Source organism: Miscanthus floridulus, chromosome 2 (genome assembly GCF_019320115.1).
Source record: "Miscanthus floridulus cultivar M001 chromosome 2, ASM1932011v1, whole genome shotgun sequence".
In the NCBI taxonomy this organism is placed as follows: domain Eukaryota; kingdom Viridiplantae; phylum Streptophyta; class Magnoliopsida; order Poales; family Poaceae; genus Miscanthus; species Miscanthus floridulus.
Genome location: NC_089581.1, coordinates 69,792,192 through 69,817,746, shown reverse-complemented (window position 1 = coordinate 69,817,746; position 25,555 = coordinate 69,792,192). Strand labels below are relative to the sequence as shown.

Sequence of the window (25,555 nt, the reverse complement as noted above, 5' to 3'; positions counted from 1 at the left end):
GAGGATCAATGAGCCGTCGGGAATTACATCGCCCGATCAAGACGGAGCGAGTAGGATCGAGGGAGGCAAAATCCGATACCAGCAATGGGAAATCCCTTGCTCATGAGGAAGAAGGAAATCGAAATGTTCGACTGGAATTTAGATGAACTGAATTGTAATGTGCGGAATTTAACAGATAAGTGCTTAATAGATGAGTACTTGAATAGAACTAAGACATAATACATTCTAGTCTGCCTCTCTTTCTAGCATACTCAGGTACTTATACTATTATGCCTAAGCCTTCCACTCTGGGCCGGACAGCCTGATGTTGGGCCAGCGCTCGCGGACGGGCCGGGCCTGCTCACTTGTAGATGCTTCCTCATAGTGTATCACTGGAGCCATAAACATCGAGGTAACTAGCCCCATTGCTGATCGCCTGATCCATCCCCGGCATACCCAGCCCCCAGGCGTTGCGCGACTGAGAACGGGCGAGCTTCTTCTTGATGTGTCAGCTTTGTGTGTTGTAGGTGTCTAAGGTCGGTTTCGGGTGCATGGGCCTCTCCGGCATCTATAACTCCCCGGTGCCCCACGACCACGAGGACGGCGTGGCCCTCGTCAAGGCCGCGTTCGGTGCCGGGGTCACCTTCATTGACACCGCCGACGCCTACGGGCCGCACACCAACGAGGTTCTGCTCGGGAAGGTTGGAATTTTTCTTTTCTTTTCCCCTGTATCCCATTCCCAGTGCAGGCGCTATTCTTTCTGATTCATCTTGTTGGAGATGGATGAATTTTGCTGCAAGGTTTCGAATTCGGATGCAGAAGCGAGCGAAGTCAATTCAGCTGTGAAATGATAGGATTTGGTAGGATGGATGGTATCAGATTCTGTTCTGATAAAAAAAATTGCTGGTTTCGGGAGTGGCCATCTTCCAAACTGTGAACTGATGGGAGATCAGCGCAAAGTGGCAAACTGAATGATGTTAGTGGTGGCTTTCGCAGACTGGGTCTAGAGTTAATCACCTTTTTTTTTTTGGCCGAGAACGTGGTATACAATTAGATTTAACAATGCAAACAGACCTTAGATGGGTCTTTTCCCTTTTGATTTATATGAAGACTGAAGATGTGAGTGGGTCTCCAATTATGTTGAGTGGGATCATTTCTATCAAATGCCTTTTTTTTTCTCTGAATATGGTGCTTATTGGTTCATAACTAGATGCAACTTCAGGGCAATTCATTGATTACAGAACATAATAGTTGTGTAGATGCTGAAAAAAGAATCTCGTGACTGCCAGATAGATGTTGTTAAACTCCTGACAGAACTATCCTGCCTAATTTTGTTTCCAGATCTTGGAGACACATCCCTCGGTTTTAATAAGTACATAAAACTGTCAACTATGATATTTGATAGTATTGTTCAAGAATATGTATTTTTTCTGAACATGATGATGGACAGGGCAGGCACTGAAGCAGTTGCCCCGCGAGAAGGTGCAAGTGGCCACCAAATGTGGCATTGCAGGATTCAAGTTGAACAACATCTGCATAAAGGGGACACCAGAGCATGTCCGTGAATGCTGCGAAGGCAGCCTCGCACACCTAGATGTCGAATTCATTGACCTCTATTACCTGCACCGCATCGATCAGTCGGTTCCCATAGAGGAAACTGTGCGTATCTGTGCCTTGGCATTGTAAACTTGACTCAGCAAATAGGAAAGGTTTGCAAATCTGATAGCTGCTTTCTAATACAATGTTAGATGAGCGAGCTCAAGGAGCTGGTCCAAGAAGGGAAAGTGAAATACATTGGCATGTCTGAAGCAAGCGTGGATACCATAAGGTGCGCTCATGCTGTTCACCCTCTCACTGCAGTGCAGATAGAATGGTCTCTATGGGCCAGGGATATAGAGGAAGATATAGTGCCACTATGCAGGTATGTCTGCTTGCAATGATATTTTGAAATTCAATGTTCTTACAGTCTCATTTGTGCCACTTGGAATGCTTCCATATATCTATTCTGGCAGTAAAATAGCTGCTTTTCAACACATCATACATAGTTTGACTGAATAATACCACAGTTCAGTTATCATAAGTTAGTTTAGTGCTAGGACAAGCTCCCATCCTTTTCTTTTACCTCTATTTCCATGGTTTCTATTTTAGTGCTTGCCTCAGCGGTATTTAATATTTTTTCTATTGCTGACTGAATTTCTATGGATTAGGGAGCTTGCCATTGGAATTGTTTCATACAGTCCGCTTGGTCGGGGTATTTTTGCTGGAAAAGCAGTTGTGGAGAACCTACCACCAAACAGTTTGCTGGTACTAATATTTTAACGATGAACACTTCAGATTTCGTTACAATTCCTTCCACCATAATAGGTACAAGAAATCTGCTCATATAGCTGGGATTATTTAGCTCCCTTTCAGTCTGTGGATCCCAGGTGCACCGGAGAAAGTTCTATATGAGCGTGCGTTCAAAAAAAGTTCTATATGAGCGTCTGCTGAACTTGTCTAAAAAGCACAACTGTAGCCCCTCATAACTCGCACTATCTTGGATCCTTCATCAAGGAGATAATGTTGTTCCAATCCCTGGTAACCGTTTTTGTGAATTCTACAAGGACACTCATCATGCTGTAGCTAATGATTTTCTCAGGAAGACATATTTCAATTCTGGGAAGATTGCTGCTGGCAAATTACTCTGATCATTGTGAAAATTTCCTCCAAGCATATCAGTCCAGAACTATCTCTATGTTGAAAAGAAACTAGGTGGCAGAAAATAAATGGCAGTGTAGTATATCTTGTGTTCATTTAAGCTACAACTATGAGCCATTCCTGACTTTCAAACCCAATAACTCTGAATAAATTTTCCAGAAAAAAAAAATCTCCTACTAAAAACTATCGGAAGTCAGAATTAGCATTTGCGTTTCAGTAATCAGTATTCTGGAAGGGAGCCTGAGATAGCATGCAACTTTCATTAAATGTTTGGTGTTACACTTTCAGGAACCTAACGTTTTCTGAACTGTCCCTGACCACAGGAACTACAAAACTGAAGAACCTGAGCAGTAACATTTTTTCAGTAAGAATTAAGCTGAGTAAGGATGACCTGAAAGAGATTTCAGATGCAGTACCTGCAAGCGAAGTAGCAGGTCCAAGGGTTTACCCATCCTTGGAGTGCTATTCCTGGAGATATGCAAACACGCCGCTTCAGAAGTAGTCATTATCATATTTGAACGCCGATTTCATGCTTGGCAGCTCCAAAATGTTGTAACTGTTTGGATATCTGCTATCTGAATTTTGACATATCTGAAAGCAAAATTACATTAAGATCTTTTTATTGTTGTATCACCAGTCTTCTTTTGGTAGTCCGCTCTGGAAGCACTGAAATTGCAAAACTGAACAGAGTTTCTTTGATTTGAATACCTACATTCATCGGTACCAAACAACACATACAGCAACCAGCTAGCAGAAACCCATGCCAATAAGGAACATTTGATTCATCACATCACATCAGCACACACCAACACAAGAACACACAAAACCCAGCCTCACTCAAGTAAGGTGCCAACTGCCAAGCATGGCAACCAACTCCTTCATAACAGAGGGGCAATTCTTGCTCAAATGATCGAAGCTTTCACTTGCCACAGCTACCTTCAAATTCTCTGGAGAGCAAAGGAAACGAAAGCATGCCTTCTTCAATCCATGGCACTGGTGCTTCTCGGCTAGGGCCAATATGTGTTTACACTAAAATTTAGAGAGAAGAATGCGGGAATTCGAAGCTTTCAGAATTGTGTCGATCAAGGACTCGATTACATGAAGATTGATAGCAGCTGATTCAGAGGAGACACTGGAATCGACTCTCTTTGAATGACGTCAGCAAATAACGATAATGGACTACGGTTGACGTCGGGAGATGCATATTGGACTCTACAAAAAAGGGAAAGATTAGGGTCAAAGTTATCTTAAAATTAGGAATGTTCTCTTTTATACCAAAGATTGTAATGAGTCGTACTTGAGTAGGATTCGTGTTTAGGCCCCGGGTATAAATATTGGACCCCGGCTATTGTAAAGACACAACCAATCAAATACAAGTTACTTACTTTTTCGGCTCCGGCCACCCCTTAGGAGTAGGAGTAGAGTAGATCTCGGCGAGTTCTTCAGCGAGCAGGGCTGCATCGGTCCAGCCGACCTCCAACTTGTCTGTAAGTACCGTCATGGCTTATACTTCTGTTCGTACGGCTGCATCGATCTGGTCAACCTCCACTGTGACTCTGGTATAAGTTAGTTATCGACTCTTGTCTAGTTCAAGTAAGGCTGCATCGATCCGGTCGGCCTCCACTGATCGAACTAGATTAAGGTCAAGTTATTGGCTTTATCTAAGGATGGCGTCCTTTGGGTAGATTCATTAAGTTACCGATCTTACTTATGCTTTTCATTATTATTAGTTTACAGCAATATCAATCCGCCCGGTCGAGATCGAATTAGATCGGCCTTATATCCTTTCAGTTCGTCGTTTGGTTTGTTACAACACGATATTTCTTACTCTAAACGACGGGTTATGCTTCATCGGCTGTGTTTACTTCGATCTTGATCATGCATAGTATGCGGTTGAGGCATGAATAATCTTGAAGATGTTTGCTGGCTAGTTGAATCTGGTTTATAGTTCACCATTATGGTTGTAACCGGTCGATCCGCACTGATGGCACTGTAGATTAGGGGATGCTAGTTAGTAGATCTGTTCCTGGTTAGGCGTGACCTTAGCTGTTTGCTATGTTTGCATCGGCTAAATAGCCGATCGCCTGTGCGTAAACACCTACGGTGTGCGTCCATGATTCTGTTAAGCGTGAATAGATCTATGTGCTTTGAGGGCTTGATTCGTCATCTTTTTCACGGCTGCATCGATCCGGTTGAACCCCACTGTTAGGGATAGCGGGTTGAGTCTAAGGAGTCCATGGGTTTGTTCGTGTGAAATAGTCGATTGTTCACACGTTGTAGTCCTTTTCACCTAAATCGGCTATTTTAGCCGATTCATCTGAGCCATCATGATAGCATGTCTTTTGGAAAGCCCGTCGAAGTACGGATGTGTTTGTGGATTCTTCGGTTTTAGTTTGTTACTATCATTATAGCTGTCATCGATCCGGTCGAACCTCACTATTGGTGGTAACAGATTAGATTCAGAACGTTTGTAGATCCGTTCGTATCAGATAGTCGATTCATTCGTGTGCTATATCTTTTCCAGATTAGATTCATCGGCTTAAATGGTTTACACTAGCAATATCTGTTTAGCTGATGATCTTATTTACATATACATGTACTGTACCTGTCAATATGAAATTAATCGCTACTCATATGCTTTACAGTCCGTAACAGCCGATTTCTGTGCGGATCGGCTATTTAGTCGCCTTTCGCGTCTGGCTGCTCCCGAAGCGGCACACGTGGAACTGTCTGGGCACAGACCGGCATGTTTCACCTTAAATTACTGATAAACTTTCTCTCCTTATCAATTGCAAGGTCAAATTGACTGGCACGTCTCGGGAGGAGTACGTAGGATCGATCATCCCTGTGTTGAAGCCAGGTGGATCTATAGCTCCATCGAGCAGACCCTTTCGGCTTGCTCGTGTGCCTGGCACGAGATGAATTTCCATGCCAACACACGTTCTGGCACGCCTGGTGGGACCCCACAATCATCATGGCAACTTACAACAACAACGACATCCTTATGGTACCTTATGAAGACCTACCTGATGGAGATAAAGATGTCATCAGCAAAGCTATAGAAGAATTTTAGAACAAGTGTTTGTTGTCCTACACCAAAACACGTGACAATACAATTGTTCAGAAAAAAATCCACAACAAGAGTTCTGTTGCATGGGCAGATAGATGCAGATGAGACTGAAGACATGCGTTTCTTCATAGAAGCTATAAACAAATCTGTTTGTGATGCCATATCGAACCATAATGAAATTTTCTTGAACATATTCCACAACACCATGAAGGAGGTGTTTCATGGGTTTCTAGTTGATCAGATTGGGCCGGTCAATTACAACATTTCATATCCGTTGACTCAGGGAACCAATCAAGCCGGTACTAGCTATCAAGAAGCAGCACCAGCTGGTAATGATAATGTCCAGGCAGTTCAGAGTTCATCTGAGCAAGCTCAAGATGCTACTACGAATCAGATATAGTATAATCCTAGATTGTCAGTGCAGCATGTGCTACAGCCGGCAGAGCAAGGTAAAAACCAGATGATTAATTTTGGCACATCAGGTCACATATCGTCATCGGCTCAAAAAATAGCACCATCAATTCAAAGGATCCGTAGAGATATAGATCCTCATGTCAATAATCAAAGATTTCAAGCGGCAAACCAGCAAAGGACCCAACAGATAGAGATTCCACAGGGGTATCACTATGGCATAGATTATAATACCCTTCACATGATTTTGAATCTAGGGTACCAAGGTACCCAGAATTTTAATCCACAAATGGGTCAGCAGGTGCAGAGAAATCCAAATTCAAATGCTGATGAGTTATTGCTGAGAGTGACCGAGATGATGAAGAATCAGTTCGGTCTGAAGCGAAAAGGGCTGACCTTCTTGTACAAACGCACATATCCAGAATGGTATGATTTGGTCGCTCTTCCTACAAATTATAGGCTCCCAGAGTTTACTAAGTTCACTGGCCAAGACAGCACAAGCACAATAGAACATGTCAGTTGCTATCTTACACAATTGGATGAGGCATCCGTTGAAGAGGCACATCGAGTTTGTTTCTTCTCCCTATCACTGTCAGGGCCAGCCTTCACTTGGTTTTCATCACTGCTAGTCAACTCCATTGCCAATTGGGCTAACCTAAAAAAGAAATTTTATACATATTTTTATACTGGGACTGGAGAAAAGAAGATTACTGATTTGATAACTATAAGACAGAAAACTAATGAATCGGGCACTGGGTTTCTTCAGAGGTTCTGAGAGACTAGAAATTTGTGCTTCTGGTTAAACTTGGCTGATGATAAGCTAGCTGCTTTGGCCGTTCAATGAATGCTGCCAACATGGAAAGAAAAGTTGTTGGGACAAGAATTTGACAACTTGGGTCAATTGGCTCAATGAGTGGCAGTACTCAATAGCCAATTCCAGAATATGCGCAGAGATACCCGATTCTAGAAAAGTACCACAATGGCCGAAGCTTATAATCCATATTCAGTCGATGCCAGCTATGAAGACGATGAATAAGAAGTGGTTGCCGCTGCTGAATGAAATTGGGGCAAAAAGACAGTAATGGTGCCAAATCCTTGGGGAAGAGGAGTCGAGGAGAGCTATGACTTTGACGTCACAAAATCAGACAAGCTCTTTGATTTCTTGCTCGAGAAGGGACAGATCAAGTTGCCCGATAATCATGTTATGTTGCCCCCTGATCAATTGAAAAATAAGAAGTTCTGCAAGTTTCACAATGCTACATCTCATTCTACTAATGAATGCAGAGTTTTTCGACAGCATATACAGAGGGCTATTCAACAAGGGAGGCTCAAATTTAATAAGCCTCGAAAGATGAAAGTTGATGATAATCCTTTCCTAGGAGATTAAAACATGGTCAATGCTAGGCTGCTCAAAGGAAAGACTAGGGTCCTAACATCAACCAAATCAAGAGAAACTAGAACAGTCGATTCTGAGATACAAATATCGGCTGACGAATACAGAGAAATTAAAAGACGTCACGACAAGCAAAAGAGCCGATATGAGTAGGGAGAAACATAAAAAGATGGGGCGACAAAGCCACGTGTTACATCTCAAATTTTGTTGAATAAATGGCAGCGGTAGAAGGAAAAGGATTATCATCGTTGGTTAGAAGAGCAGGAATATCAGCGTCAACAGGAAAAAGAGAGGTATGAAAGAAAGCAAGCTGAATCACATTGGAATGGTCCTTTCTTCAGACATTGCTGGAACGAAGGTTTGAAGTTGCCTACTAGGAATAATTGTCCAGAGTGCAGCGAACAATATTGGGAGTTTAGGCAATCTCAAACCAACCGCCGGTCTGTCTATGCTCAAGACGAGTATCATCATAATAACATGGATCGGTGCTTAAAAATAGAAGTGTTCATGATCGGCTAGGAAAGCAAGTTGTTGATCAAAACTGAGCTGATTATGAAGAAGAAAGTAATGAAGAAGAAAGTAATGAAGAAGGATGTGTTTGGCAGGAGGGCCAATGGTGTCCAGGAGGTTTAACAAGAAGCTAGAAAAGAAGAGTACAAAGGAATAGAGAGTTGGAACAGGCTCAAGCATCTGGTAAACCTCAAGTATGGCGTGCTAAGCAAACAACCGACAGAAGGCAACCATCGGCTAATATTCGAATGGCTTTTCTGTTGCCATCAGAGTTCAGAGCTCTAGCAGATCAAGAAGTTTACTTAGATTTTGATAAATCAGAGTATGAAGAGATAGTTGCCAAGTTGACAGCTATACAACAAGCTATATTTGATAAACCAATCAAGCATCGGCACTTAAAGGCTTTATATGTAAAAGGTTTTGTTGATGGGAAACCAATGAACAAGATATTGGTGGATGGAGGTGCTTCTATCAATCTTATGCCTTACACCACTTTTCGTAAACTTGGCAAGGGACCAGGAGATTTGATTGAAACCGACATGATGCTTAAGGAATTTGGGGGTAAAGCGTCTAAACCTAGGGGACAATGAACGTTGAACTAACAATCGAAAGTAAGACTCTGCTCACCACGTTCTTCGTCATCGATGGAAAAGGGTCATACAGTTTACTCCTTGGTCATGATTGGATTCATACAAACTATTGTGTGCTATCGCCCATGCATCAGTGTTTGATTCACTAGCATGGAGATGATGTCGAGTTGGTTCGCGCTAATGAGTCTGTGAGTATCGCAATAGCCGACCCAGTCTTTTCGGAACTAGGAGACTTCGAATGCTTTTCTGGCAAGTTATGGAAAGGAGGCTTCATTAGAATCAATAATGAAAGCCAACAGCCGATCCAAGCAGTTGGCTTTGAAAAATTGTCTTAATGGATAATCCAATAGATGGTACAGATGGCAAACTAGGATATGGCTTCACATCGGCAGATGAATTAGAAGAGGTAGATATTGGTTCTGGAGATAGACCTAGGCCGATGTATGTAAGTGCCAAGTTGGATCTTGAGTATAAGCGAGCGTTAGTTGATTTATTAAAAGAATTTAAAGACTATTTTGCTTAGGAATACTATGAGATGTTTGGTCTGGACTGATCGATTGTTGAACATCAATTGCCAATCAAACCTGGATATCGACCGTTTAAACAAGGTCCGAGGAGATTCAACCCAAACATACTTGATGCTATAAAAAAGGAGACTGAAAGGTTACTGGAAGCAAAGTTTATCCAACCATACTGATATGCAGAGTGGAAAATTTGGAGAGAAGAACGTGGGAACTCGAAGCTTCTAGAATTGTGTCGATCAAGGACTCGATTGCATGAAGATTGATAGCAGCTGATTCAGAGGAGACACTGGAATCGACACTCTTTGAATGACGTCGACAAGTAATGATAATGGGCTACGGTTGACGTCGGGAGATGCATATTGGACTCTACAAAAAGGAAAAGATTAGGGTCCAAGTTATTTTAAGATTAGGAATGTTCTCTTTTATACCAAAGATTTTAATGAGTCGTACTTGAGTAGGATTCGTGTTTAGGCCCCGGGTATAAATATTAGACCCCGGCTATTGTAAAGACACAATCAATCAAATACAAGTTACTTACTTTTTCAGCTCCGGCCACCCCTTTGGAGTAGGAGTGGAGTAGATCTCGGCGAGTTCTTCAGTGAGCAGGGCTGCATCGGTCCAGCCGACCTTCGGCTTGTCTGTAAGTACCGTCATGGCTTATACTTCTGTTCGTACGGCTGCAACAATCCGGTCGACCTCCACTACGACACTGATATAAGTTAGTTATCGACTCTTGTCTAGTTCAAGTACGGCTACATGGATCCGGTCGACCTCCACTGCTCGAACTAGATTAAGGTCAAGTTATTGGCTCAATCTAAGGGTGGTGTCCTTCGGGTAGATTCATTAAGTTACCGATCTTGCTGATGCTTTTCATTATTATTAGTTTACAGCAATATCAATCCGCCTGATCGAGATCGAATTAGATCAGCCTTATATCCTTTCAGTCCGTCATTCGCTTTGTTACAACATGATATTTCTTACTCTGAACGATGGGTTATGCTTCATCGGCTGTTTTTACTTCGATCTTGATTGTGCATAGTACGCGGTTGAGGCACGAATAATCTTGAAGAGGTTTGCTGGCTAGTTGAATCTGGTTTATAGTTCACTATTATGGCTATAATGATCCGGTTGATCCCCACTGATGGCACTATAGATTGGGGGATGCTAGTTAGTAGATCTGTTCCTAGTTAGGCGTGATGTTAGCTGTTTGCTATGCTTGCATCGGCTAAATAGCCGATCACCTGTGCGTCCATGATTCTGTTAAGCGTGAATAGATCTGTGTGCTTTGAGGGCTTGATTCGTCATCTTTTTCATGGCTGCATCGAACCAGTCGAACCCCACTGTTAGGGATAGCGGGTTGAGTCTAAGGAGTCCACGGGTTTGTTCGTGTGAAATAGTCGATTGTTCACATGTTGTAGTCCTTTTTACCTGAATCGGCTTCATCCAAGCCTTCACGTATAGCATGTCTTTCGGAAAGCCTGTCGAAGTACGAATGTGTTTGTGGATTCTTCTGTTTTAGTTTGTTACTATCATCATAGCTGCTACTGATCCGGTCAAACCTCACTGTTGGTGGTAATAGATTAGATTCAGAGCGTTTGTAGATCCGTTCGTATCAGATAGTCGATTCGTTCGTGTGCTATATCTTTTCCTGATTAGATTCATTAGCTTAAATGGTTTACACTAGCAATATTTGTCTAGCTGATGATCTTATTTACATATACATGTACTATACTTATCAATATGAAATTAATCGCTACTCATAAGCTTTACAGTCCGTAACAGCCAATTTCTGTGCGGATCGGCTATTTAGTCGCCTTTCGCGTCTGGCTGCTCTCGAAGCGGCACACTTAGAACTATCTGGGCACAAACCAGCATGTTTCATCTTAAATTACTGATAAACTTTCTCTCTTTGTCAATTATAGGGTCAAATTGGCTGGCACGTCTCGGGAGGAGTACGTAGGATCGATCATCCCTGCATTGAAGCTAGGTAGATTTCCAGCTCCATCGAGCAGACCCTTCTGGCTTGCTCGTGTGCCTGGCATGAGACGAATTTCCATGCCGACAATATGGTTGCCACTGTGCCCACATCAATGTATTTGTATAATTTATCTTTAGATATCAGCTTCAATCTCGCCAAATTATACCTGTCTATTGCAACAAGCAGGTGCTGCGCCATGACATCTTCCTCTTCCTCTCCATCTTCATTGGTTTCCCAATACAAGTCAGTGTATATGAAATGGAGCAAAGCCTTGAAGACCTGAGCCTCCATGTCATCAATGTGGACGACACTACCGCTTTTGCTCTCCTTCATCGCGCCAAAGAACTGTGTAGTGAAGACCAGCGAGCGAGCTACAAGCACGCACATATGCACGGGGAATGTCTTGCCGCTGACCACGCACATATGTCGGCGCTGTTCCAGGTCTGGAGGAGGTCGCCGAGGTGTTGGTGTAGGTCGGGCCGGGGCACGGACATGAAGGTGGCTATCTCGTCCTCGACTCAAAACTCATTGATGACGACGATGTCGCACCGGACGGTGAAAGAATCGTTCTTTAGGTGCTCTGACTTCTCCAAATCCTCCCTCCTGATGAACCTCACATTCCCCCATCCGCGGTGGCTCCCGTAGTTGCTCACCTCCTCTACCGCTAACAACGCCGGTGGCAGCTCCTCCTTCTCCGGCACCTCACCGACGAAACAAAGTCGATGCTGCGCCTTTAGCTCCTTCGCTGTTGAGCCGGAGGTGGGCTCCTCGAGGACGAGGAAGAGGGAGATGTAGTCTTTGGTGTCAGTCGATGTGCCAGCAGTGGCCGCCGACGGTAAAAGGTCGGGACTTGAGGTACTCTCCTGTGGGAATCCCCTTAGTGTGAGAGTAGCTGTCAATCCTGAGAATGTGGTGCCCGCTGGCCATGTCGGCGACGATGGCGGAGGCCGAACACGACCTCTTCCGGCCACTGACAGAGGTGGACGACATGGTTGGTGGCTTGGCGGACCTGATTTATCGTGCAATCTCTATTTGTATGTCTGTCTCCAGACTCCGGACTCCGGACTCCGGAGCACTGGGAGAGGTTCTTGACTTGTTGTAGGGCCTTGCGCGGACCGCCCCATAGTGAGGAAGTCCGAAAGAAGACGACGAAGGAGACAAGTCACCAGCCGGCTACTCGACTAGCTTCCCTGGGAAGGCGTGATCTTTGATTACGAAAGGGCCGCTTGGTCCTTGTTTAGTTCCCGCCCAAAAGCTTTACATCCTATCACGTTGAATGTTTGGACTCATACACGGAGTATTAAATATAGACTAAAAAATAACTAATTGCACAGTTTACGACTAATTTACGGGATGAATCTTTTAAGCCTAATCAGTCCATAATTTGGCAATGAAGTGCTACAGTAACACATGTGCTAATGATGGATTAATTAGGCTTAATAAATTCATCTCGTGGTTTACTTACGGATTCTGTAATTTGTTTTTTTATTAGTATCCAAACACCCCATGCGACACCCGTACGTAACATTCGATGTGACACCCCAAAACTTTACAGGCCGGATCTAAACAAGGCCTTAGTTTAGTACAAGAGCTTCGGTAGCACCTCGGTTCGACTCTCTGTTGGAGTGAATTTTCTAGGATTTAATGACGTTGTGGCGTGCTTTCTGTGGTAGGCATTGTTCCATCGATAGCGAGACGTCTGTGGTGATGTGTGTTGTGAGTGGAATCTAATAATATCAATGTGCATGTCTCTGATAAAGAAATTCACTATGAAAATATGTTTCATAATTAATCAATGATATTTATGATGTATCAAGATATTAATATTTTGTTTAGATTTGGTTAGATTTTAAATTGTTTGATTTCTTGAAAACTAGGAAATTACAAAAAGAAATGGGCACAGAAAGAGTAGTACCAACCTTGTGTTGTTTATTCTATGTAAATTTTTTGTAAAGTAGTCAAAGATATAAATGTTTGACTAATATACTTATATTTATAATCAGAGCAAGTATAGTAGAACATTTTCACAGAAGTACAAAACATGACTCAGCTATTTGGCTGATGGTTTTGGTCGTTGATAAAACGGCTGATGCTGATTTATTATGAGAGAAAAATACTGTACCATGATAAGTCACGAACACTGGAGATCTCTTTTATCATACTTCCTGTATTGAATCGACTGAAATTTAGAAAGCTTGCAGCCGACTCAGGGTTCCTGTACTCAAGGAGGCAGGCTAATAAATCAACGGAGGGAGGAGGGAGGAGGGAGTTGGGAGGAGGGAGGAGGGTAGTAGCTTATTTTCCGCGAGTAGAAGTGGGCCAAGTTTCTGCGAGCACGAACCAGCGGTGATCTCCAAAGCGCCTCGAAAATGTGGACTAAACTGCTAGGCGTGGCTATCAGAGAAATTAGAAGTCATTTACAATCCTCTTTTAGAATGGGCTGCTTTGATGTTTGAAATCTCCTCTTACTAGAATACTCTTCCTTCGTACTAACCCTTTGCCAACAGTTGTCCCCCTCCCTCTGTGGAGCGTGTGGCATGGCAGCGTCAGAGGTAGGCGACTGGTAGGTCAAGATTACATGACAGGACGAACACTGATAGAGCAAAACCAACAGCCATCACTCAATAAAGATGACAACCATCACTAAAACATTCGGAAGATCGAGTTAAGCACACAAATAGCAAGCCAAGGTGACAACCATCCCTAAATTCTGCGTTACCTCAGAAAAGTGACAACGCACAGAACCATTATCTATCCAGATCCATAAAACATGCAGCAATTGCAGGAAAGCTGGACATTTCAAATAACAAGCTAAGATGATGACGAGGTCACTCATTCTTGATCGGTCTGTAATGCTGTACAGAATCAACAGATTACCAAAACAGCTGTACAGAATCAACAGATTACCAAAACAGAGATGGAATGAGGCTCATGGCATTGTTGTGCTGTGCGAAACATTCTACTGATCAAGTTAAGAACACAATAGCAAGCCAAGGTGACAACCATCACTAAATTATGCATCTCCTCATTAAAGTGATGAAGTACTTACTCAAATAAAAAAATGCAACAATTACAGGCCAACTGGAGATTTCAAATAACCAAGTCATCACTCTTGGGACTGTTGTGCTAAAACATTCTGATGATCAAGTTAAGAACACAATAGCAAGCCAAGGTGATAACCATCAATAAATTATGCATCTCCTCAGAAAAGAGACCATGTACTTATTGTTAGCCCCTGAGATCTCCGGCACGGGTGAGTCGACCACTTACCACCGTTGCCGACCATACACTATGGCTAGAGGTAGAAGAAGGGAGAGAGAACAGAGCACACACAGCTCAAGCACCAGCGTTGACCGGACCTCTGTATAGGAGATGGCAAATTGAACTCGCTCTGTTTACTGAGTTGCAGTGGCAAACTATATATACAACTCTACCCATCTAATCCGAGTACACAAACATGTCATGCTGCCATGCTGCTATAGTGACTACATGTGACAGCAGGGCTGACTTTGGCGCCTGCCCCTACTGTGGCTACAGTGCGGCAAGAGAGCCATTCGGCGCCTACCCCTGCAGCTGCTACAGTGCAACAGCAGGGAGCCCTTTTCGGCGCTGTCTGTCCCTGCCGTGCGTTCACACAAGGGGAGCAGCAGATTACTTAACAATTCTTCCCCTAATCCTGCAGCTAACCCTTGAACCCCCTCCATGCCGATCATCTTCTTCAGCCCCGTGAGCCGAAAATGTCCAAGCAGCTTGGTGAGGACGTCCGCGAGTTGCCGACCAGTTTCGACGAACTCGATAACGATCTGCCCTCCATCGATACAGTCCTGAGAAAGTGGAACTTGACGTCGATGTGCTTGCTTCGGTCGTGGAGAACCAGATTCTTCGCGAGGGCGATGGCGGGTTGGTTGTCCACCATCAGTGCTGGTGGGTGAGCTTCCACACTGGTCAGCTCGCCCAACAGCTGACGCAGCCATACAGCTTGGCACGCCACTGTGGCCGCCGCCACGTACTCTGCCTCGCACGTGGATAGCGCCACCACCTTCTATTTCAGTGACAGCCATGAGATTAGAGCTGACCCGAGGAAGACGAGCACGCCAGAGGTGCTCCACCGTCCATCGATGCCCCGCCATGACTGCATCACTGAACACAGTGAGCTACAACCTACTCCCATCGGTCTTGGGGAAGATGATCCTCTAATCCACCGTCCCCTTGACGTAGCGCAGCAGCGGCTTCACCGTAGCCTAGTGATCCTCTCGGGGATCCTCCATGAAGCGCCTGACGTAGCCCATGGCGAACGCAATGTCTGGCCTCGTGTGGACTAGGTAGCGCAGACCATCGATGATGCTCCGGTAGAGTGTTGCATCTACCTTTGTCGTGGTACTAGCCTTCGTCAGCTTTAGCCGCTCCGCCATCGGAGTCACGCATGACTTGCACTCAGCCATGCCGCTCTGCTCCAATAGCTTCGAGGCGTACGTGCTCTGACCAAGCACGAGCGCCTTCTACCCCTATCTCACCTCGATGCCAAGGTAGTAGGAGAGCAAGCCAAGATCGCTCACTTGAAAATAAGCCGCCATCTCGTGCTTGAAGCTGTCGATGTCCTCTGCACGCATTCTAGTGACGACCAAGTCGTCCACATACACGCCGACAACGAGCTCCTCCTTCCCCTGTCGCCGCGTGTAGAGCACGTGCTTGGTTGCGCACCTCATGAACCCATGCTCACCCAGCGTGGCGTCAAGCTTGGCGTTCCATGCTCGTGGGGCCTGCCATAGCCCGTAGAGTGCCTTGCATAGTCGGAGCACCCTGTGCTCCTCTCCCTTGATGAAGAAACTCGGAGGTTGCCTGACGAAGACCGTCTCCGCTAGCTCGTCATTGAGGAAGGCCGATTTTACGTCCAGGTGATGGACGCGCCAATCCTTTGCTGCTACTAAAGCCAGAAGCAGTTGGACAGACTCCATGCGTGCTACCATCGCAAAGACTTCCTCGAAGTTGATGCCCTCGCACTGAATAAAGCCTCGGCGACGAGGCGCGCCTTGTGCTTGACAATGGCGCCGTGCTCATCCTGCTTGACCTTGTACACCCACTTTAGGCCGATCGGACGACATCCTAGAGGTGGATCGACGAGCTCCTAAGTCTCGTTTTCCTCGATCGCCTTCATCTCCTCCAGCATCGCCCGTCACCAGTTTGCATCGCGCTCGGACAACGCGAACGTGAGTGGTTCCTCTGCATTGACGAGAAGTAGCTCTAGGTCATTGAGCAGCTGACCCGCCAGGCCTAAGGGCCCTATGCCACCAACGATGTCGTCCAGCCTGCAAAACCGCACCTCCTCACCGTCATGAAAGGCATCCACGAACTCAGTGTTGTCGCTTGGAAGTGAGGCGAACTCGATCGGCGTCGATGGAGTTCCCTATTTCTCCAGAGTGGTTTGCATGGCACCTCGGCTACAGTGCTCGGCACTACTCCTGGACCTCTTGTCACCACTCTTGGAGTGTTCGGCACCACTGCAGTTGTGCTCAGCCCCAGTCTTGGAGTGGTCGGCACCACTGCAAGACTTCTCGGCTCTGCCACAGGAGTGTTCGGCACCCATCCCGAAGTGGTTGACACCACTGTAGGACCTCTCGGCATCACTCCTAGAGTGCTCGACACCCCTCCCGGAGTGCTCGACACTGTCCCAGGAGTGCTCGGCTCTGTTGCTGGAGTGGTCGGCACCTCTTTTCTAGCATTTCCACCACTATGGATGACCAAGTGCTCAATGACGAAGGTGCTGGTGAAGTCTCTAGCTTCCCCCAAGCCCGGACTGTTCTAGTCCCAGCCCGACTTCTTGTTAAACATGACGTCACGCGAGACAAGCACATTGTCTTCGCATGGGTCGTAGAGCCGGTACGCCTTGGTACCTTCTGCGTAGCCCAGGAGCACCATCGGTGTGCTCCTGTCATCCAGGTTGGTGAGGACCGGCTTCGTCTTCCTGACGTGGCTGATGCAGCCAAATGTCCGGAGGAAGGACATGCTCGGCTTGTGCCCATACCAAGCTTCGAATGGCGTCTTGCCCTTCAGGGCCTTGGTGGGTGCGTGGTTAAGGATAAACACCACCATGGTCACCGCTTCACCCTAGAACCTTGTCGGCATGCTTTTGGCCTTCATCATGGATCGAGCCATGTCGACCACTGTCTGGTTTCGCTGCTCCACCACGCCATTCTGCTGTGGCGAGTATGGCGTGGTGTGGTGTCACACCACACCCTGATCCACGCTGTACGTAGCGAACTACACCGAAGTGAATTCGCCACCGCGATCAGTCCTCAGCACGCGCAACTTCTGGCCGCTCTCCGCCTCCACACACGCCTTGAACTTCTTGATCGCCACCACCGCCTCATCTTTGCTCGTTAGGAGTTGTAGCCACATATAGCGACTGCAATCATCCATGAGCAGGAGGAAGTACCACCGACCACCGTTTGTGGCTAGCGTGATTGGTCCACAGAGATCACCGTGGATGAGCTCAAGAGCGTCCGCCGTGCAATACTTGGACGCCTTTGGGAATGATAGCCTCCTCTGCTTCCCAGCCAGGCAGCTGTCACACAGCTCGCCTGCATGCTCGATGTGAGGCAGCCCTCGGACCATCTTCTCTAGCCGACCGAGCGTGTCGAAGCTGAGATGGCCAAATCAGGCATGCCACAGCCATGGCTCCTCGGTGTGCCGTGATGCCAGGCACACCAACTACTCCATCTTCAAGTTGAGCAGGTACAGTCAGTTCTAAGACCTCTTCACTTTGGCAAGAAGGCACTACTCCCGGTCCCTGATCCTAAGAACACCGTCCTTGATCAGTACCTCGCTACCGCGCTTATCCAGCTGGACAATGCTGATGATGCTTGATCGTAGCTACGGGATGTAATATACATCCGTTAGCACGTGGTGCTCGCCGTTCTGGCACCTGAAGATGATGGTGCCGCGCCCTCAGATCGCCACCCTTGAGCCATCACCAAACTTCACCATGCCGGTCACGTCGTCGTCGAGCTTAGAGAAGGCTGTCTTGGAGCCCATCATGTGGTTGCTAGTGCTGGAGTCCAGGTACCACCGCTGCTCTTGATCGCCGCCCACACGTCCGAGGTGGACTTGGGTGCATGGTTTATCGAGGTAGACAGCTTTTAGAGCCTTCCCAGGCCCTTTCACCTCCATCACCCCTTCCTTCTCCTTGGCCTCAACGTCATGCAGTGCATAGAATGTCGCCATCAGGAGAATGGTCTCATCATCATCATTAGCCTACGCTAGATGAGCCTGAGCCTTCTTCTCCTGCTTGTGATTTGGGCACTCCTTTGCCCAATGGTCCGTCTTCCCGCAGCGTCGACAGGCGTTGGGGTCGGCCTTCTTCTTCTTCTCCGAATAAGACTTGCCACGGCGCTTGCCATCGCCACCACGGCTGGAGGAGGCTTCTTTGGAGTTCCTCTGGGTAGCCCACTCCTCCTCTATCAGCAGCAGCTTGCCGTTGTCCTTCGTTGTTATCTCCTGCTCCAGGCGCTCATCCGCCATCCATAACTGACCAGTCACATCCTTAATGGTGAGGTTGGACAGATTCAGCATCGTCTCTATGGAGAGAGCGATATGAATATACTTCGCTGGCACAGAGTAGAGGTACTTGGAGACCGTCTCTTCTTCGTCGATGGTGACGTCGTGGCTCCTCAGCTTGCTGATGAGCGTCTGCAGGCTGAGGGACAAGTCCTCCACCGATTCACCATCCTTGAACTTGAGGTTGGCGTACTCTTGCTTCAGCAGCTAGGCCGTCGCCTTCTTTGTGTGGTCAGAACCGACGCGCATCGCTGCAATGGCCTCCCATGCCTCCTTAGCAGAGCTCTTCGCCCCTAATGGCTTCCTGTACTCTGATGGTACAGCAGCGAGGATAGCCTCCAACGCTGACATGTCGTCTTCTTCGTTGTCGGTGCTCTTGTCAATAACATTCTAGAGCCGTCGGGCTCTGAGCTTGACCTTCATGGTCACCGACCACTCCTCACAGTTGGTGCAAGTCAGCGTCGGCCAACTGGTGCTGCTGACCTCCCGCACCGTGCGCACAACGACCTCCTGTCATGGCTGGGCAGCCACAGCAACACCGCTGTTGTCGTCCATCTTCAAACCGTCCGTCATCGCCAGCGGTTAGTCTGGTGACGGCGCTTGTATGGCTCTGATACCACTTGTTAGCTCCTGAGATCTCCGGTACGGGTGAGTCGACCACTCACCACCGTTGCCGATCACGCACTGTCGTTGTCGACCACACACTATAACTAAAGGTAGAAGAAGGGAGGGAGAACAGAGCACACACAGCACAAGCATCAGCATTGGCCGGAGCTCGGCAGAGGAGATGGCAAACTAAACTCGCTCTCTTTACTGAGTTGCAGTGGCAAACTATATATACAACTCTACCCATCTAATTCTAGTACACAGACATATCAGGCTACCATGTTGTTATAGTGACTAGATGTGACAGCAGGGTTGACTTTGGCGCCTGCTTGTACTGTGATTACGGTGCGGTAGGAGAGCTATTCGGCGTCTGCCCCTGCAGCTGCTACAGTGCAACAGCAGGGAGCCCTTTTTGGCGTCGCCTGTCCCTGCCGTACGTTCAGACAACGGGAACAGCAGATTACTTAACACTTATCCAGTTAAAAAACGCTCCGACAATTGCAGGCCAACCGGAGATTTCAAATAACCAAAACAGCTGATCACAAGGTCACTCGTTCTTGATCAGTTCGTAATGTTGTACATATGCAACAGGGCGGCAAAATAGAGATGGAACCATTGCTCCTTAGACTGCAAGTAGCCATATACCTCATACCACAAGTCTGGAAAACATGTAACAATTGCTCTGCTAAAACAAGTGATGACGAAGGTAAAAAAACAAAGCAGCAAGCCAATATCTATTGCTAGAACACTGAGCATCACTCGTCAAGACAACAACTTGGTATTTAGCTCCATCCAAAGTACTGCAATGCAACAACCATAGACACTGCAGAATCAATTGGTGGAACTATCAAAGCATGGAGAACTACCTGATCCTAGCTAGAAACCGTGCCTGAATCACCATTGCTAAAAAAGAGGATAATTACCTGATGAATGCACCGCCAATGCCACAAACTATGTAATGCAGCTGATTGAATACAAAACAATTGTTAAAGATGCCTAGTGCCCTAGTTCCAGCATATTCTAATCTATGCAACAAAAATGAGACAACCAGAGATGCTTAGTGAATATTCAATCATCATAGCTACCTGATAACAAAGTCCATCCTAATCAGTTGGTAGAGCTGTAGAAGTGAGTTAACTTACTAACCTTTTTTAGATAAACGAATATAACATTGCGGCCTCCAACTTAACTTACTAACGTTGGGCCATATACCCGTCCAATTAACCAACAGAACATAGACAAGATGAGATTACTGCTTGTGCATCTGCATAGCTACCTGATAACAAACCATGAGGTGATTTTTAGTGTCAATGTTGAAGACACTGAGCTTCACTAGACTACGATTCGAGCATGGACATCAGATCCTTCTCGATGGATGGGCAACTTCTGCTTAGATGCTTGAAACCATCACTGGCCATTGCCGCCCTCAGATTTGCCGGATTGCTAAGAAAACTGAAGCATGCTTTCTTCGGTCTGTGGCAGTGGTGCTGCTCAGCTAGTGTCAGGATGGTGGCGGAATTGACCACATCAATGTACTCGCACAGCTTATCCTCACACATCAACTTAAGCCTTTCCATGTCATACCTGTCTGCCGCGACAAGCAGGTGCTGATACATGGCATCTTCATCTTCCTTACTCATCTCTGGCAACGAGTCGGTGTACAAAAAGCAGAGTAAAGCCTTGAACACCGGCACCTCCATGCCGTCAACTTGAACGACATCTGCCTGGGTGCGGCTCTCCTTCATGGCGCAGAAGAGCTCAGCACTGAAGACCGGGGACCGGGCAGCGAGCACGCACCGGTGCATGGCGAACGTCTCCCGGCCGACCTGGAACACCACATCGGTGCCCTTCTCTGTGTTGAGGAGGTCGCCGAGGTGCCGGTGCAGGTCGGACGGGGGCACGAACACGAAGGTGGTCGGAGTGACCGGCTCCTCGGCAAGGAACTCGTCGAAGACGACGATGTCTCAGCGGACCGTGAGGGAGCCGTGCTTGCTGACATAGTAGTCTAAGGTGTTCCTGTGGAGTAACCCTGAAGACCGGCGACCAGTACGGCTCACCTTGATGTGGGAGTAGCCGTCGATCTTGAGGTCATGGTACCTGCCCGCATTTGTCGGCGAAGACGGTGGAGGCGGATGCGGACCGCGACGGCTTGCTGCGGCCGGAGGCGGACGACATGGCGAACCTTCTCTCATGTCCCCTTCGCTCGGGTTTAGCGATGGTGGCGGCGCCGGCACACGAGGGTTTAGCGATGCAGAGTGTGGAGTGGGGAATTGTGAATTGCGGGGAGGGGAGGGGAGGGGACGGGACGGGACGGGACGGTAAGAGCATCCCCAATACAACTCCCCCAACACAATAATAATGGAGGAAGCCTAATATCACTTTTCAAATTATCGAGGGAGATCTACAGCAGAAGCTCAATAATCTCCCCCAATACATAGGGCCTACTTGTGAGATTATATATTTTTTTTACTTTTTTCTTAACTTCTTTCCGTTGTTATCTTCCCAATCCCCATCCCGTCGCACCTACGGATGAAAACGGATCGGATACGGACGGATATCACCAACAATACATTTGTTTTCATATTTATGTTCGGATTCGGATTTGAATACGGATAGTTTCAGCTACGTTGGATAGGATACGATTGGCTATCGACATCATAAATATGCAATTTTAGTATTCGGATACGAATATGGTATCAGATGTTGAATATCTGGACTCGGATACAGATACATCTAAACTCCTCTAAACGGATTCAGTCTCGAATACGATCGGAAATTATCCGTGCTGTTTTCACCCCAAGTCGCACCCCCTCTCTCTCCCGTGCGTGAGTGTGTTTCTTCCTCGTCCGGTCGCGCCCCCTCTCTCTCGTGCGTGAGTGTGTCTCTCTCTTGAGCGCACAGGGTCCAGAGGCAGGCAGTGCGGACACGCAGCTCGTAACCCGGCGGCGGTCGGCGCCTGCATAGATCTCGCGGTCGGCATTCGCACGGATCTGCTCCACGTCCGTACGGCCCCCTGTGCGGATCTGGACGGGGCTTCTTGGTGTTGATCTGGCTAGAAGCTTGAGCAGATACAATTTCCACCTGCCACCAGTGCGAGCTGGAGCACCCTGCCGTTCATGGCACGAGCTGGAGAGGAAGATCGGCGTGCGCGCGGGAAGGAAAGTTCCAGCGGTTGGAATGCGGGTGAGCCTTTTGGGGAGGTGCATCTCCCCCTCTATTTGAGGGGAGTTGGACTGTTTTTTGGTGGCCACCAATAAATGGGAGTGGGATTGGGGATCTGCTGGAGCAATGATTTTGTGAGCTTAAAAATCAAATTTGATGTTATGATAAGCTCTTTTCGTTAAGTCGGCAAACACTTGAACTATTGTGTAAAATACCAGTTTTGGTGAATTATATTGAGCAAAATAGTTAAATGGTGCTTAAATATTTTGCTCCTATGGGTTACTATAAGGTATGGACTATTGCATGAAATACTTGCTGGTAGCAGTTAATAGGGTTTAGGCCTTTAAAAAATTATAACAAAAGTGTTAATGGCTGTTAGTTCGAATTGAACCTTAACTTTTCTAAGTATGAGAAAAGTAGTAAAACAATGTTATCTTGACATTTAAATTCAAGCTAAAATGTTTAAACACTAGCTGCATGCTTTAGTATTGTTGATTGCATCAAAGTGAGTACTTGAGCATGGTATAGGTGGTTGTTATGTTGGGTGTCACGTGACTCTCGTAAATTCGTTGGAACGCACTATAAACCAGGTTGGTGGCGCTCTGTTCGTGAACTGGCGTTCAATGCGACGAGCTTAGGTTGGCATCCTCCTATCCCCCTCTCTGGTTGCTCTCTAGCCATAGCGATGGCTTTGCTAGGTCGCTGGCAATGTTGACTGTAGGATAGGGGAATTAGTTGGGCCTCACTTGTGATTGTTAGTAGTTTTCGCTTCACTTTAAAATTCGTGCACGTCATGTGCCTGGCCCATGAGTACGGTCACCTCACATGGCCACTCAGCGTCGCGTGGCTGGCCGCAATCCACGCGCCATGGAACTGAGCTCGGTCAGCCTGTCTAGCCGTGGGTCGGTCGTGGCTGACCCAGCAGGCCGCTGTCATCACCCTACAGTTGCCGGCCGACGCGCTGCTGCCCTACCTCGCTGTCGGCCAAGCCGATGTCATGGTGGCCTTCATCTAGCCGACGTGGCACTCGTTCCGCTGCATGAATCACCTACTCGTTGAGCCGTTGCCTGCCTCCATGGTCACGTCGCACTAATGCCGTGTCGCGGTGTCACTGCCCTCCCTCGCGTCATTTTGTTCCACCGGCCCTATGAGATGGCCCCGCGCGCGATCGCTGCTTCACTACCGCCGCCCGCATCATGCCATGGCCGAGCAGTCCCATCACGGTGCTCCACGACGCTCTCTCTCTGAGTCTTCCTCATGTGGATGCGTCGCTTCATTACCGTAGCCTCGACCAAAGCAGGCACAGCCTCGAAGAGCTGCCACTCCCACCTGCCCTTGTCGCCAATAGAATCGCCCCGCTTCGCACGACAAATATGTGTGATTCGGGGCACCACACCTCAATTCAACGTTCCAAAAATTAGACAGGAAAGCCAGCTAGCAGCCCGACCCTCACCTTGGCGCAACTGAGAACTACTAGCTACCAATTTGGCGTTTTTCTCACCACCGGCCAGGTGCGCCGCCATGCCAGTGAAATTGGGGTAAGGTCCGAATTGGTTCAATTGTTTGTATCCATGAGCTCGCCATGACCTCCTCTATCTGGTGCTCGTGCCATTTGGCTAGGGCGCTTTATCGGAGACGTGGTGATGCATGGGTGTCCATCCCGGAGCATCGCCGCCTCACGTGGCTCGCACATGGCCAGACCATCGCAGCGCTCCCCTACTTCAACTGTCAGTAGGGCATGCACAATGGTGAGCCACTGATGCTTATCCGCCGCCTCTACTCTGCTGAGCGTACGTAGGTTCATCGGAATAGGCGTGCCACCGCCGTGGATAGCCGTTCACTGCTGCAGCTCGCGACAGTGCGCCTCTGAGTCACTAACCGCCACCCGTCCTTGCGCGTTCAGCTGTAGATGGTGGTCGGCTCCTTACTTTCGTCGTAGTGAGCCTAGTTTGCTTGGTGTAACCGCCTTAGGCCGTTGGCCACCGCACCGGCGCGCGTGGGGTTTCTAAGGACCTGCCCGTGATTAAAGTGAAAACATCTGATGGTTTGGTTGCAAGATTACTGATGGTAGGAATAGTGCGCATAGTGCCATGTAATAAATTGATAGACTAAGGTCTTTTCTACAAAATAGTCATCACGCGCGAGGGATCCCGCGTTGGGCCGCCTGCTAGGCCGAATGCATGCCATCGGCCCTTTTTGTTTTCTAAAGTATTTTCTAATTTAGTTTCTAAGGTACACTTGTAAATTCAATATAAAATTGTGTAGTTAACCAAAAATTGTGAAATAAATTTTGTTAGATTCCTAAAATCATGATCTATCTGCTAGTATATTTTGTTCACATAGTTTTATAATATTTTTAGGAGTTATCTAATTAATTTGAGATGCTTAATATTATAAGATATAAACTTGTAGGAATTTTTGTGATAAATTGGTGATAGTGTTGGCTCTGAAACTTTTACAGTAAATTCCTAACATTATTATGTGCTCACTGTAATTTTTGTAGCTCCATAATAATTAGTTTGCTAAGGTAGCTAGATAAACCCTAGTTTGAAAATATATATTTAATCAATAAAATACCGAAACACCTTAGGATTTTAAAACTAGAACATTTTCTGGGAAACAACGCCTTATTTGACAACATGGATATATAGCCTAGCACATTAGTTATTAGAGCTATCTCGTTAGCTTGTGAGACGTAATAATATTTCTAAGAGTTTCAGTTGCCGTTGATTATTTATGTCTCTGCGTTGCATCCACATATATCATAATAGGAACAACAATGGATTGTGAAGATGATCGGAGTAGCGAAAAGGATGGTGTCTTGATGATTGTGTCACCATGATGGAATGCTAACTTTTGGTTATATCTTACCCAGGCAAGCCCCGATGCATAATCCCTATTATTCTGCACTTTATTTTATGCTTGTGCATTAAGTTTTAAGGAGTTGAATGAAACCACTTGCATATAAATATCCTTATCCTATGAGTCCTACTAGTGTGTTAGGATCATGTAGATTGCTCTGCTATAGGATCCGATAGAAGTCGAGTGATTACCTGTCACTCGCGAGAGATAGGAAAGATA

General features: G+C 46.8%; 2 protein-coding genes and 1 pseudogene across 2 annotated transcripts; 1 reads left to right on the top strand and 2 right to left on the bottom strand.

Annotated features, from left to right (window-relative positions):
- The first annotated feature begins 396 nt into the window (after nt 1-396).
- LOC136539076 (probable aldo-keto reductase 1) lies at nt 397-3,286 on the top strand. The gene is made up of 5 exons (XM_066531011.1): nt 397-680; nt 1,435-1,638; nt 1,728-1,900; nt 2,187-2,283; nt 3,000-3,286. Exons 1-5 carry the CDS (start codon nt 531-533, stop codon nt 3,012-3,014), a joined length of 639 nt encoding a protein of 212 aa, XP_066387108.1. The 5' UTR covers nt 397-530; the 3' UTR covers nt 3,015-3,286.
- Nucleotides 3,169-12,142, bottom strand: LOC136536690 (BTB/POZ and MATH domain-containing protein 1-like; annotated as a pseudogene).
- Nucleotides 12,143-18,097: 5,955 nt separating this feature from the next.
- On the bottom strand, nt 18,098-19,057 carry LOC136536689 (uncharacterized). The gene is made up of 3 exons (XM_066528897.1): nt 18,950-19,057; nt 18,506-18,904; nt 18,098-18,340 (listed from the first exon to the last, which is right to left on the bottom strand). Exons 1-3 carry the CDS (start codon nt 19,055-19,057, stop codon nt 18,098-18,100), a joined length of 750 nt encoding a protein of 249 aa, XP_066384994.1.
- Between the last annotated feature and the right edge of the window lie 6,498 nt (nt 19,058-25,555).

What these genes read in the sequence shown, in the direction of transcription:
- LOC136539076 (XM_066531011.1), top strand. Translation starts at nt 531, where the DNA reads ATGGGCCTCTCCGGCATCTATAACTCCCCGGTGCCCCACGACCACGAG. An exon ending in CGGTTCCCATAGAGGAAACT is followed by an intron (nt 1,639 to 1,727) that starts GTGCGTATCTGT and finishes ATACAATGTTAG; the next exon opens with ATGAGCGAGCTCAAGGAGCT. An exon ending in GATATAGTGCCACTATGCAG is followed by an intron (nt 1,901 to 2,186) that starts GTATGTCTGCTT and finishes TCTATGGATTAG; the next exon opens with GGAGCTTGCCATTGGAATTG.
- LOC136536689 (XM_066528897.1), bottom strand. Translation starts at nt 19,057, where the DNA reads ATGTCAGCGTTGGAGGCTATCCTCGCTGCTGTACCATCAGAGTACAGG. An exon ending in AGGCCATTGCAGCGATGCGC is followed by an intron (nt 18,905 to 18,949) that starts GTCGGTTCTGAC and finishes TAGCTGCTGAAG; the next exon opens with CAAGAGTACGCCAACCTCAA. An exon ending in ATTCGGAGAAGAAGAAGAAG is followed by an intron (nt 18,341 to 18,505) that starts GCCGACCCCAAC and finishes CATGACGTTGAG; the next exon opens with GCCAAGGAGAAGGAAGGGGT.